Raw genomic sequence first — 14,930 nt, 5'->3', positions numbered from 1 at the left:
TCTGAGCTGCGCGACCCTGCTGGCCGGGGTGCAGACGGGAGCCTGGAGCAGATGCAGAGTGGGTTTACAGCACGGAGAGGGCACAGGGAGGGCAGGACAGCCATGGGGAGGGGACAGGGAGGGCAGGACAGCCACGGGGAGGGGACAGGGAAGTCAGGACAGCCACGGGGAGGGGACAGGGAGGTCAGGACAGCCACGGGGAGGGGGGACAGGGAGGTCAAGACAGCCACGGGGAGGGGGGACAGAGAGGTCAGGACAGCCACGGGGAGGGGGGACAGGGAGGTCAGGACAGCCACGGGGAGGGGGGACAGAGGTCAGGACAGCCACGGGGAGGGGGGACAGGGAGGTCAGGACAGCCACGGGGAGGGGGGCAGGGAGGTCAGGACAGCCATGGGGAGGGGGGCAGGGAGGTCAGGACAGCCATGGGGGGGACAGGGAGGGCAGGACAGCCACGGGGAGGGGGGATGGGGGGGCAGGACAGCCACGGGGAGGGGGGCAGGGAGGTCAAGACAGCCATGGGGGGGACAGGGAGGGCAGGACAGCCACGGGGAGGGGGGACAGAGAGGTCAGGACAGCCACGGGGAGGGGGGACAGGGAGGTCAGGACAGCCACGGGGAGGGGGGCAGGGAGGTCAGGACAGCCACGGGGAGGGGGGACAGAGAGGTCAGGACAGCCATGGGGAGGGGGGCAGGGAGGGCAGGACAGCCATGGGGGGGACAGGGAGGTCAGGACAGCCACGGGGAGGGGGGACAGAGAGGTCAGGACAGCCACGGGGAGGGGGGACAGAGAGGTCAGGACAGCTATGGGGAGGGGGGCAGGGAGGGCAGGACAGCCATGGGGGGGACAGGGAGGGCAGGATAGCCACGGGGAGGGGGGATGGGGGGGCAGGACAGCCACGGGGAGGGGGGACAGAGAGGTCAGGACAGCCACGGGGAGGGGGGACAGGGAGGTCAGGACAGCCACGGGGAGGGGGGACAGAGAGGTCAGGATAGCCACGGGGAGGGGGGACAGGGAGGTCAGGACAGCCACGGGAGGGGGGACAGGGAGGTCAGGACAGCCACGGGGAGGGGGGACAGAGAGGTCAGGACAGCCACGGGGAGGGGGGACAGGGAGGTCAGGACAGCCACGGGGAGGGGGTATGGGGGGGCAGGACAGCCATGGGGAGGGGGGCAGGGAGGGCAGGACAGCCACGGGGAGGGGGGCAGGGAGGTCAGGACAGCCACGGGGAGGGGGTATGGGGGGGCAGGACAGCCATGGGGAGGGGGGCAGGGAGGGCAGGACAGCCACGGGGAGGGGGGCAGGGAGGGCAGGACAGCCACGGGGAGGGGGGACAGAGAGGTCAGGACAGCCACGGGGAGGGGGGACAGAGAGGTCAGGACAGCCACGGGGAGGGGGGACAGGGAGGTCAGGACAGCCACGGGGAGGGGGGACAGGGGGGGCAGGACAGCCATGGGGAGGGGGGCAGGGAAGGCAGGACAGCCACGGGGAGGGGGGCAGGGAGGGCAGGACAGCCATGGGGGGGACAGGGAGGGCAGGACAGCCATGGGGAGGGCATAGGGAGGGCAGGACAGCCATGGGGAGGGGTGCAGGGAGGGCAGGACAGCCATGGAGGGGGACAGAGAGGTCAGGACAGCCATGGGGAGGGGACAGGGAAGGCAGGACAGCCATGGAAAGGTCAGGACACTCCAGAGTTGGGCACGAGGGGGACAAGACAGTGTCCCTGGGGTCGCACCTCTGAGGATGCTAGGAGCCAGCCCAGCGGGGAACCTCCCCTCCCTGTGCTAGGGGACACTTGGCTCCCATGTCAGGGGTCCTCGGGCGTTTTCCTCAGTCTGTCCCCTCCTCCTGGGGTCCTGCCCCTTCCCTGTGTCCTCCTGCTGGTCCCCTCAGCTGTCCACGCCAGTGGCCTGGTGAGGCGGCTCTGGACTGCTCCTCAGCCTCCCTCCCCGTGTGATCCCTGTCAGTCTGGTCTACAATGTGGAATTCTTTGATTCACTCTCCCCTTTTCCGTGAGCCGTGCCCACTGGAGCCAGACCCTATCTGGGTCACACCAGGAGTGAGAACCAGTCCGTCTGAGTTCGCCCAGGTGCAGCTGCGGGATCCTATCCTGTCCGCCCTCCGGGAAGCAGCAGCTGCCCAGATGGGCGCCCCACATCCCCTGGGGCTGTGAGGGGATGCCCCAGGAGTGGCAGGAAAGCTGGGGGGCCGGTCAGCCCTGGGGTCTCTGAGGACGTGGCCGGGCTGAGCATGTGGCCCCTGCCCCCACCTGTGGGGGAGGGGACGTGATGCTCAGGCTGCAGTTTTCCGGGGCTTTGATGTCAGATGGGACGTATGGGTAGGAGCCTCCTGCTTCCATCCTTGGATCTGGGTCCCGGTCCCCACCCCAAGCGGCGCCGAGTTGCTTTGGGGGTTTGCACAGTGGAGAGGACCCCCCAGTCACACGGGAAAGCTGCAGACTCCTGTTCCTTCACGACGCCCCCCGAAGTATGTGAGTGTGTGCTGTTGGGGGGTGGCCGGGGGCGGCGGTGTGAGGCCGGCAGTGAGTCCGGCCCCAGGCTGAGCCGGACCTGGGCACCTGGCGACCAGAGCCGGGCCGACGGAACCAGGAAGGGGCTGCAGACAGACTTTACCCCTGAGCCCAGACGCCAAAGCCGGGGAGCAGCAGGGAGTCCTGCAGCGCAGCGGCTGTGTCCATCGGAAGGAGGAACGGGAGAGTGGTCTAAAGCCCTGACCTGAAGATGCCGGTGCAGCGGCAGACCACCGCCTGTCCCTGCTCGGGCCTCCGCCACCTGCCAGGCACCCACGGGCATGGGGAGATGGTGACGGTGAGGTCCACAGAGCCTTCCAGAACGTGTAGGCCGCCACATGAGTGACAGCCTCACATGGTGCCCACCTCGCGGAAGGGGTGACCGCTAAGCTGTGTGCTGGGGTGGGGCTGGGTGCAGGGAGGAGGGAACAGTACTCTGGAGGGTGGAACAGTGTGTGCGAGAGCCCTGAGGCAAGCGGGGGACGGCGGGCTGAGGGAGAACAGGTCTGAGGGGCATGGGAATGTGGGCGGCATGGGGAAGGTGAGGGCGCTCCGTGAGGTCACCCAGGCCAGGTCACAGGAGCTCCTGGGTCTCATGCAGGATGTGGATTTCATCTGTGTGATGGCAGCTGGTGGAAGGGTGTGATTGGGGTGACATTTTGGCAAGACCCCTGGGCTGTGAGGCTGTTGGGGTCACTCACCCTCACCAAGGCCAGGCTGGCGGGGAGTGGGAGATGAGGCCATGTGGGAGGCCAGCCTCCGAGCAGCAGGGCAGCCGGTCAGCCTGGAGGGCCGGGGTCAGAGAGACCTGGGGCTAGCAGAGCCTGGAGGTGGGGTTGTGGAAACTGCTCTGGTGGTGGGTGTCCGGAACGCTCCACGAATCAGCTGTGTCCTAGAGAGCAGCTCCCAAGCCTCAGATCCTTTCCAGAAAAAGTCAAAAAACGTACACAAGCTGGAAATGAAAAGACCTCTCTGCTGGAACAGCAGGACCGGTGTGTGAGGTGGGGGGGTGCGAGTGTGTGTGTTTGGGGCTAGACCAGAGACTGGGGGGGAAAGGGTTTTCGTCCTGCCGCTCCCAAATCTTTCCATCCTCCCTCCTTCCATCTCCCCCTACCCCCTCCACCCCAGTCATACAAGTCATTGACATCGGAGGTCAAGGCCAGAGTGTCCGCTGTGAGCTCTGGGCCTCAGACTCTGCCCTGACGGAGCCCTTTCCTGTGACCCCCACCTTCCCTGCTCTGGGAGCCCAGGGACTGTCAGCCGCCCCCACGGACAGGCTTGCTGCTCTTACCATCAGAATGCCCACCTGCGTCTGGGGGTGAGGTGCTGTCCGGCCCTGCCTTTCCAGGGTCCACCATCACCCACAGACACAGGGAGACCAGCTCCGGGCCTGAGAGGTCACTAGCGCCTTCACCAAGGGGGTGTCCCTGTGGGCATCCAGGGTGGGACCTCAGATGACAGCCCACGGCTCCTCTGGGCCTTCCTCTCCCCTGGGAGGGGTCTAGTGTCTGCGTCTTGGGGTGGGTCTGGGGGAGAGGACGGGTGTGGTGGGCAGGGGGACAGGCACGTGGGCACGGGGTCCACCTGACAGTGCGCGCACGCTGGTCACTGTGCACGCCTGGCCTTGGAGGACCCAGGACAGTCACGGCTATGTCAGAGGCAAACTCAGAAAGCTCTGGATGACATGTCCTCGCAGACTCGAGATCAAGCCCACACCATGGATGTCACTGAAGGACTCTAATGAGATCCACTTGTGGAAGTCCAAAATGGCTCTTTAAGAGAGGGGTTCTGAGTCTGGCCTACAGTTTCCTGAGTTAAGAGGCAGACCGGCAAAAGCAGGACCATCGAAGCTCTCAGGTGGAATTTCCCCGCCAGCATTTCTCTACTGTTTGGGCCATTTACTTCCCAGGGTGTGTTCATGCAGTAAGAGGACTCGGGTGCCACCAAGTGGCCATCCTAGGGACGTCAACGCCCTGCGCTGTGTGGGACCCACCAGTAACTTCTCCTTAGGTAGCAACGCTCTGCATTTGAGTTACATCTTTAGGATTCAAAGTGAGAAAACCCACAAGAACTGCTTGTTCGCTTATGGCCACTGAGGCCTGGGAAGAGGCAGCCCCTAGCTCAGGCTGTTCAGAAGCTGTAGAGCTTAAGGCACGAAGCCGACTTCTAATTTTTTAGAGATAGGCACGAGCCACGGAAAGTACCACAACAGGCCTGTCTCCGGGAGTGTGGGTCGTGGGGACTGGTGTCCTGGAGTGGAGTAGGGTTCTGCCATCAGGGCTCCCCACCCAACCGCAGGCCAGGCAGTTCAGCTGCGGGATTTCTACGGAGCAGTTTTAATAACTAGGTGGGAAGTGGACAGAAGCACAATCTCTAGGGTGCTGTGCCAGCTAGCCGAGGAGGGCTGAGCTGTGATTTGGAGAAATGGGGCTCCTTCCTATGAGGGACCCATGGAGAGCGAGGCAAGGAGAGGCCACTGTTTGCTGGGAGCCTTTTCTGGGCTTGTACACAAATTAGGAAGGATTTAGCATGGTTTTAGGGACACCCCACTCCAGGTAACTGGATGTCAATTGGGTGTATTTGTGTGGGTCTATTTCTGGGTTCTTTACTCTGTTCCACTGATCCGTGTGTCTATGTCCCTACAAATACCACAGTCTTGATTCTTTTGGCTAAATAATAAGATTTAAAATTTGGTAGACCAATTCCTCCCATTTTATTTTTTTTTTTCAAAATTATGTTAGCTATTCTAGTACCTTTGTCTTTCCATATAAATCTTAGAATAATCTTATCTATGTCTACAAAAAACCCTGCTGGGATTTTGGTAGGAATTGCCTTAAAGCTGTATACCAACTTGAGGAGAATTGACATCTTTTACTCTGCTGAGTCTCAGTTGATGAACACAGTAAGTCTATTTACTTAGATGTTCCTTGATTTCTTTTATCAGTGTTGCATTGTCTTCAGCATACAGATCCTGTGTATGTTTCATTAGATTTACATCAAAGTATTCCACTTTTTTGGGAGTGATTAAAACTGGTATTCTATTTTTAATTTCAGTGTCCATATGTCCATTGCTAGTATGTAGAACTGTAATTGATTTTTGTATGTTTATCTTATATCCTGCCACCTTGATGAACTCATTAATTCGAGGAGGTTTTTCTTTGTTTGTTTTTGTAGATTCCTTAAGATTTTCTACCTAGATAATTGTGTCATCTGCAAATGAGATACTTTTATTTCTTCCTTTCAGATTTGTATTCCTTTTATTACCTTTTCTTGCCTTATTGCCCTGGCTGGAACTTTCCGCACTCTGATGAATAAGAGGATTGGGAGCAGGCATCCTTGCCATGTTCCTGATTATTCACCATCCATTCATCATTCCCCATTAAGTACAGTGTTAATTATTTTTTAAAAAGATTTATTTATTTATTTGAGCGAGTGTGTGTGTGTATGAGTGGGAGGGGCAGAGGGAGAGGGAGAGAGAATCTCAAGCAGACTTCCCATTGAGTGCAGAGCCAGACACTCAGGGATCAGCCCCACAACCCTGAGATCAGAACCTGAGCTGAAACCAAGAGTTGGATGCTCAACTGAATGTGCCACCCAGGAGCCCCTAAGTACAGTGTTAAGTTTTTTGTAGATGCCTTTATCAAGTTGAGGAAGCTCCCTCTATTCCTATTTTTCTGAAAATTTGTTTATCACAAATAGCTGCTGAATTTTGTCAATGTTTTTTCTACATTGATTGATATGATCATACAATTTTTCTTTGCTATCCTAATAATATGGTGGGTTACACTGATTGGCTTTCAAGTGCTGAATGAGCCCTGCATCGCTGGTATAAACTCCACTTTGTTATGGCGTATAATTATTTTTATATATTGCTGAATTCTATTTGTTAATATTTTGTTAAGGATTGTTGCATCTGTAATGATGAGGAACATTAGCCTGTAATCCCCCCTTCCTTTTTTTTTTTAACTCTTTGTGTGGTTTTGGTATCAGAGTAATATTAGCTTCATAAACAAATTGGGAAATGTTCTTTCTTCTTTTATTTTCTGCAGGAGGTTGTGTGGCATTCATACTAATCCTTTAAAGATTTGGTGTAATTCTCCTGTGAAATCATCTGGGCCTGAAAATGTCTTTTTGTGGCATTTTAAAATTGGGAATTCAATTTTCTTAATAAGTGTAGGGCTATTCAGATTATCTAGTTCATACTGGATGAGTTGTGGTAGCTTGTATTTTTCGAGGAATTTGTCCATTTCATCTAAATTGTCAAATTTGTGTATATAGAGGTGTTCATAATATTTCCTTATTATCCTTTGATGTCTGTGGGGCTGTGGTGATAACTCTTCTTTCATTCCTGGGTTAATAATTTGTGTCTTCTCTCTTTTTTGCCTTGTCAGTCATGCTAGATGTTTCCTTTCCAATGTTTATGTCTTCTCTTTCTTATTATTGTCTTACTGCACTAAGACATTCAGCATGATGCTGAAGAGGAATACTGACAGCGGACAACCATGCTTTGCTGTCAGTCTTAGGGGGAGAGCAGCAGTTTCTTACTATTAAGAATGATGTTAGCTGGTTACATTTGTTTGCTTGTTTTGTTTTGTTTTGTTTTTGTTTTTTTAAATTATCAGTTTAAGGATGTTCCCTTCCAGGCCTAGGTAGGATTGTATTTTATTTTCGGCTTCCTTCTCGCTGAGTGACAACTTCTGACCAATGGGTGGAGAAGAGGTGGATGGCTTGAAGTCCTCTGCATGTCTATGTTTTCCCTCTAGTGTGGTGACCAGCAAACTCCTGGGAGTGGCTGTTTGATCACCTGGATTCCCGAGTGGCCATGAGGTGCAATATCTCTACTAATCTGTAAAGGAAATTGCAATAAACAAGAAATAAATCTGATGTTTTAAGCCACTGAGATTTTAAGGTTGTTTGTTAATGCAGCATAAACCAGCTTATGTTGAATGACACTCTTGATATGTGAAAAGTTTGCCTCATGAAAGGGATAAGATACTTTTGAAATATATTTAAAAAAAATTGCCTGGGTGGCTCAGTCGGTTAAAGTGTCTGCCTTTGGCTCAGGTCATGATCTCAGGGTCCCGAGATCGAGCTCCGCATCGGGCTCCCTGCTCGGCGGGGAGTCTGCTTCTCCCTCTGCCCCTCCCCCTGCTTGTGTTCCCTCTCTCACTCTCTCAAATAAGTAAATAACACCTTCTTAAAAAAACTTAAAAACAGAAATGTCATACAACCCAGCAATTCCACTTCTAGGTATTTACTTGAAGAAAATGAGAACACTGATTTGAAAAGATATCTTCCCCTCCCATGTTCACTGCAGCATCATTTTAACAACCAAGACACAGCAGCTGCCTGCATCCTTCCATAGAATGGATAAAGATGTGATGTACATACACCCAGTGGAATACTACTCATCCACAACGAAGAGTGAAATCTCGACATCCATGACGACACGGATGGGCCTAGAGGATATTGTGAAAGACAGACGAAGACAAACATCATTTGATTTCACTTACATGTGGAATCTAAGAAACAAAACAAATGAAAAAATAAGCCACAAAGAAAAACACAGACTCATAAACACAGAGGACAAACTGGTGGTTGCCAGTGAGGGGGACAAACCAGGTGAAGGGGATGAGGGGTACAGACTTCCAGTTATTAAATAAATAAGTCACGAGGATGAGACACACCGCACAGAGAATACAGTCAATAATAGTGGTAATAACTTTGTACCATGGCAGATGGTGACCACACTTACAGGGGTGACATTTTGTAGGGTACGCAGTTATCGAATCATTAGGCTGGACCCCTGAAACTAATATGACATTATGTGTCATCTATACCTCAGTTAAAAATTTTTTAAAAATGTTTAAAGTTTTCCTTTTAGCCCAAACTGTAATTAATATTTTTCTAGAAATGTATCTATTCCATCTATATATTTAAAACAGTAATATTACACACAAACTTACATATCTATAACATTTATATATAATTTTACATAAATAAAAATATGTGTATATATTGTTATATGTAAATCATTCTTGTTATTTAAGAAGGCCTTCTTCTGTGGCTCTATACCCTACATTAGTAACACTAAAAGTCTGTGGAGAACAGGTCTCCTCTGACCGCTGTTCCCAGACCCCCTGACCGGGGAAACCTCTATTTGGTCCTAGCCCAGAACAGGTTGGTGCATTTTTAGGCATGTGAAGCTCGATGCCCAGGCTTCCTGGAAGCAATTACCCTCATGTTTCTGAAAGACAGCCTTGCACGTTCAGAAGAGCACAGACTTTGATTGGCGAGTAACTTATTTACGGTTTTCTATCGGTATTTATTAGATTAAGTGCCCAGCCATTTTTCACTTGTCCTTTGTGAAGTTTGCGTGGCATGCAGCGTTAACGGGCACACCGCCCCTGCGGCCCTTTTATCTCGTCCGTCAGGTTTAAAAGAGACCCCCGTCATGAGTGCTGATCCCCAGATGTCACCTGTTGTGGTGCCGAAGCCCGAACCCTGCCCGCGCCTCACCCCCCGAGCTGCGCATCCTGCACGCATCGACCAAGAAAGACCCAGACGGACGGCTGGCTGGTTGAGTTCTTTATTGCTGGAGGAGGAGTGGCTCAGAGCACAGCACCCCAGGCTGGTGCCCCAAGGACCCCGTCCCCTGGAGGAGCGGGTCCCACAGGACCTGGGGCTCGGTCCCTCCTAATTCCTCTGATGGGGGAGGGAGGGGGCGATGTTGTCTTTGGGACCTGAAACGGACGAGGGCTCCCTTGTGATTCCTGGGGAGCCTGCTGGGCCTTCGCCAGCCCCTCCCAGGTGGGGGGTGAGGGACGACCTCTCCACCTCAGGCTGAGTGGTGGTCAGCCCACGCCAGCCCCCCACGCTTGCCCACATCCTTGCCCAGAAGAGGCCATGGGGACATCTGCGTGGGAGCTTGACCGGGACACAAGGAGGACATCCCAGAAAGGCCACTGGAGAGAGTGGGCCCGTGGCCAGCCTGGCCCCCGTGGTCACCAGGAGGGACACCAGGTCCCAGCCATTCCTGCAGAGGGACCAGGGCCCGACGGAGGGGAGCTGGGGTCCCCTGGGACGCCTCCCACCGTGCACGTGCCCGGGATGTGGGGGCAGGGCTGGTATGCGTTACCCCAGGAGGCAGGTCAGGCAGGAGCTCACCTAGATGCAGCACTGCTCTGTGGGGGGAGGGAGAGCCGTGGGGGGGGGTCATAAGTCGCCAGCCCTGGGGGACAGCCCTGGGCCCAGAGGGGTGTGGCAGAGGGGGTGGGGCTGGAGACCCTGCCTCAGGGGCTCTGCACCTCGCACCCCCCAAGCTGGGGGCCTGGGGAATGGGGACCACCGTGGGAGACGGCTGGGCCCAGCACTCGTGGCTGTCTGGTGGGTGAGCCCCACGCGGAGTGCAAGCGGGGACGTGGGGAGTGGCGGTGATCACCTTCCACCTGCGTTGGGTTGAAGAAGAGCCGGATGTGCACAGGCAGCGTCTCGAGGGCTCTGTTGAATTTCTCCATGACCTGGTTGTCGACCTTCAGGGTCCTGGCTGTGGGGGGTGGTGGGTCAGTCCCTGGGCCGCGGGGCTTTGACGACCTCAGGGAGACCCAGGGGCCCCGCCCAGGGAGCGAGTGCAGGAAGGACACACCAGTGTCCTGAGGTCAGCTCCCAGGGTGGCCTTCGGGGCTCAGCCCACCTGCCTACAGGGTCCCTGTCCCCCCCCTTCCTCCTGGGACAGCGCTGGGAGGAGAGGGCTCCACTCGTAGACAACCCCCCCTCCCCCCCGTCTTCTGCCTCAGCCCCCACTCGGCCTGTTCCTCGTCCCCGAGTCCCCGCAGTGGCTCACAACCGATCACCTTTGCTAATGTGAGCCCCGGGGGCTGGGAGGCAGCCCCTCCCCCTCCCGTCCCCAGGCCCGGGGTGAGCGCCCCTGCAGGACTCCGCTACACACCCAGGAACTGGCACATCATGCCGCTCTCAGCGGGGGGCGCGGGGGCCTCCACGCAGAAGAACAGGTAGTGGGTGTAGTCTGTGTCCAGCACGGAAACCTTTCTTTCCCCTTGGTCTGGAAGAGAGGCCGGAGCAGAGGCCTGAAATCTGTCTGGGTGCCCCTCTAACCTCCCTCACGTCTCAGGCCACTTCCCTGACCCCAAGGGCACGCCCCCCCTCCCCAGGCCTCGCCTCCCCCCACAGACTCGGGAGAGGGCGGGTGGGCCCTGTGGCAGGGGAGGGCTGGAAGCCGTGGGGAGGCCCCAGGGGCCTGACCCAGAGGAGGCCGAGGGCAGGGCGGGAGGCCGCTAGGCCCGGGGGACAGGGCCGGTGGGGTATAGAAAGGCTGGAGGCGAGGCGGGTGAGGCCCAGAATGTTCCAGAAGCAGGTTCCAGGACCGAGAGGCAAATGCACAGTGTGTTTATGCACAGGTCTGGCTTCTGTGGACATGTGTACGGAGCCACAGGCCGCTGGGCCCCGAGCAGGGAAGTTTCCGCACGCCTGCCCTCAGACGCGTCCCTGCACCGACCCCCACCCGCACGGCCACACGGATGTCGCAGCGAGACAGATGCTGTTCTGCTGTCTTCCCTTGCCAAGCAGGGGGCGCAGGGGCCAGGGGGGCTGAGCCCGCCCCAGAGGGAGTGGGGTCCCCAGGCCTCATCACCCCGGCGAGTGCCCTTTGTGGTGTAGACGCGGGAGAAGCAGGGCCTGACTCTTCCCTGCTGCCGGGATGCGGAGGGGGCACTGCTTGTCCGGAGCCGCATGGGGGGCCTGACCGGGGTGGGGGTGGGCGGCCCCGCAGGCACGGGGCGGGGGCACTTACAGTCGACCGTGAACACGGCTGGGTCCTCAGTCTTCTGGGCCATGATGTTCCCCTCAACGCATGCACTGTTCTCCCTGAAAAGCCAAAGAGTGCTGGGGTCCTCCATGAACCCCAGTGTAGGGACAGGAGCCGGCTCCAGGAAGTGTCACATGCCCTGCAGACACCCAGCCCCGTCTGGCCCTGGGCCAGCTGAGAGCAATGTCATGAGGGGTTGGCCCGAATGTGAGTGGCCCTGTGGCCCTGAACAGGTGATTCAGGTGAGTTGACAATGGGGCAGACAGAGCCAGCCGGGACACCTGCCTGGTGGTGGAGGGCATGTGCCAGCTCAAAACTGACCCTCTCTGGGAGGGGCTGGGTTACAGCACCTCCAAGGACCTCATCATGGGTCACACTCAGAGGTCCTTGAGCCCACGGCCCCCACTCCAGGGGCAGACAGGACCTGCCCAGGCCCCCGGGGCCCCAGCCCCACAGCTGACCAGCCGGCCTCCACACGGGCCTCTCTGCACACCGACCCGGGGCCGCCCTGTGTGGTCGGCCTGTTGGCCCAGAGCCCGGGGCGGGGGCTCCGAGGGCACCGGGAGCCACCCTCAGGACCCTGCCCTGCCCGCCCACCTGCCCATCCAGGAGCCAGGCCCTCGCTGGCCCCCAACCCCAGGGTGGGGGGCACACCCACCATTTGCGCAGAATGATCTCCAGGTTGTCCTCGGGGGTGGGTCTCAGCTCCTGGACCTACACCCTCAGGGGGGCGGTCTTGGCGTCCAGGAGGGAGATGTCGCTGGCCGCCATGGCCATGGAGTGCCACGTCCCAGCCACCTGCGGAGGGGGCCTTGAGCTGCCATCGGGGGTGGGAAGGGCCCCGGCCCATGGGGGGCTCGCCCTCCCCCCTGGCCTGCTGGCTGGTCTCCTGCACACGTTTCTCAGGCAGCACGGCGAGTGGGTCAGGACTCAGCGCGTCTGAGGATCACCGACCACGTGCTGATGCCCGTCTGAGGTTCTTGCATGTTTGGAACAACCATGCTCTCTACCCCAGCGCTGCCCTGAGGAAGCTCCCACTCAGGGGTGCGTCCGCGTCATAGGTGACCACCCCGGGAGCGAGAGGGAGACACGGAGGTGGCTGGAGCCAGCACTTGGGGGACGAAGACGTGCCCTAGCTCTGTGCCTCACTGATGTGTGCAGTCGGGCCCTCCTGTCCTCCGCCAGCTGCCCCTGGCCCCGGCCCCCCAGCACCCGCCCCACATGCCCGTACCTTTCTTATATCCAGGGCCCTCGTGGTCTGGGGGACGACGATGGCCTGGATGCCACACACGAGGGCCAGGCCCAGGGCGAGCAGGAGGCACTTCATGGCTGCGGCTGTGGTTGCGCTGAGCTCCCGGGAGTGAGGAAGGCCGGGCAGCGGGCTCGGGCCCTTATGTGGGGGCGGGGGGCCCCGCGAGCCAGCACCATCCGGGCCCCCGGCCACGCGGTTCTCGGAATCCCCCGTGGCTCAGCCCCAGGGTCACAAGGACATTATCTTCCAGGACAGCGTGAGGCCCTCTTTCTGGGACAGTGTCACTGACTTCCCTGAGTCCAAACAAGAAGGTCCCTGTGTCCCCGGGGCCTGGACAGTTCCTGGCAGGCCCCAGGGGGAGGGTCTGGAGTGTGGGTCCGGGCTGGCCGCCGGCGTCAGAAACACTTCCTGGGTCGCGATCTTGGGCAACAACAGGTCAGAGTCAGCACTGAGGACAGCTGTGTCCCCGAGGCTGGGAGAGCCCCACGCAAGCCCAGGGTCTGTGGACGACGTGCCGTGGGTGGCCATCTGTCCTGCACAAGGGGCACACTTTTTCACACTCCCGGTCCCTCCCTATGGGCACCCAGTACACACAGCTGTCCTGGCGTGCACGCCCTGGGGCTGGACGTGGCTATGCGGTCTCTTGTGCTCCATGGGGACCCCCTCCTTGCCCCTGCATGGCCATCTGGGTCCACAGGTCATCATCTGGGGGCAAAGGCTGGGCTCTCAGATGTTTGGGCAGACGAGCAGCATGCAGTGCCCAGAGGACTCCGGCAGGACCCCCCACAGCCCTTGCCCTCCTTCCCTAGGCCACCATCAGCGGGTTCTAGGTGCCCCAAAGCACGGGCAGCCTGCTTCCTTCACCCCGTTGCAGGTCTGGGGGTGGGGGTGGGGGCTGCAGCAGCGGTGGGAATGCAGGTGGGCGGACAGCAGGCCTCTGGGCCCAGCTGGACGAGCGTGTGGCTGGCAAGCTGACCAGCTCCAGAGATGGAGGCGTTGTGGGGGTGCAGTGGGTGGGGAGGGGGGCCAGGGGACCTGGGACTCAGCAGCGGGCCTGTCAATCAGGAGCCCAAACTGGAAAGAACACAGCCTTTATTTTGGGGTCTCAGACGGCAGCTCGGGGAGCACAGGGTCCGGAGTGACCAGAAGAGTGTCCGGCTCATGCAGGGAGAGCAAGGGGTTTTGATGAGAGAGAGGGAAGGAGTAATTACATGAATAGAGGAAGAAAAGAAGAGAAAAACCTGGCTAGTCTGGGGCTGACCAGCGGGGCGCTTCTGATTAGTATCTTCCTGATTATTTTTTCGGTGCTCACAAACTGCATTGATCAACTTACTGTCCTCACATGACCTGCCTGCAGGTCTCTCTAGCGACATTTTATGAGCACCTGGTTATAAAGCCGGTTCCGCAGCCGGCCCAGCTCGGGAGCTCGTTAGCCAGAGAAGACGGTGAGGGCCCTCACGTCCAAAGTGTTAGACAATCCCACAGGCCCGGGTGCTGGGGATGCCGGGGCCCCCGACGAAGGGATGGAGGGCTTGGAGGAGCTGAGGTGTGACGGTCCCTGTGGAGGATAGTGACCGGGGCCTGGGTGGATGTAGGCATTTGCAGGCCTTATGTCTTGATCTGAGAATTCCATGAATTTCTTTTTTTTTAAAGATTTTATTTGTTTATTTGTCAGAGAGAGAGAGAGAGAGCACAAGCAGGGGGAGCGGCAGGGAGAGGGAGAAGCAGGCTCCCCGCTGAGCAGGGAGCCCGACACGGGACTCGATCCCAGGACCCCGAGATCATGACCTGAGCTGAAGGCAGATGCTTCACTGACTGAGCCACCCAGGCGCCCCGAATTCCATGAATTTCTAGAAGTCCCAAAATCTTGACAAGAATGGGATTTTATATTACCCCGGATGCGTTGCCCTTGCAAAGTGAAAACCCAAGAAAGGAGTGATTCCTCACATGCTCTTTCAACACATGAGCCTGACAGAGGGAACGGCGTCTCTGAGGGACGAGGCCGAGACAGAATCCCCACCCTTGGCAACTGGTCGGGTGCACTCTGACCGGCCTCACAGAGCGGGCAGGACGATGCCCACTCTGCCTGCAAGGGGAGCTTGCGTGGCACTTCCGGGTCCCCTCTGCAGCAGACCACACATTGCCAGGGCCCCCTCTGTGGCAGACCTCACACCTCTGGGGCCCCCCTCTGCAGCGGACCCCATCAGGTGCAGGGGAGGGGCTCTGGCTAGTGTCCACCTGGGGCTCCGAGCTGGTGTGATGGGTGCAAGGCAGCTGATGCGGTCCGGCTGTGGAAACTGGCCCCTGGGCGGCTGAAACTTGTACCC

The 14,930-nt window shown here is 57.9% G+C and overlaps 1 protein-coding gene across 1 annotated transcript; it reads right to left on the bottom strand.

Moving 5' to 3' along the window:
• Window positions 1–9,694: 9,694 nt before the first annotated feature.
• On the bottom strand, window positions 9,695–12,683 carry LOC118555416 (beta-lactoglobulin-2-like). Its single transcript, XM_078061304.1, is given in 6 exon segments — window positions 9,695–9,711; window positions 9,969–10,073; window positions 10,476–10,589; window positions 11,337–11,410; window positions 12,010–12,149; window positions 12,583–12,683. Coding segments are annotated over 6 exon segments (546 nt in total). The 5' UTR covers window positions 12,679–12,683.
• Window positions 12,684–14,930: the final 2,247 nt, after the last annotated feature.

Source organism: Halichoerus grypus, chromosome 14, assembly GCF_964656455.1.
Source record: "Halichoerus grypus chromosome 14, mHalGry1.hap1.1, whole genome shotgun sequence".
NCBI lineage: Eukaryota > Metazoa > Chordata > Mammalia > Carnivora > Phocidae > Halichoerus > Halichoerus grypus.
This window is presented reverse-complemented; position numbering and strand designations above follow the sequence as displayed.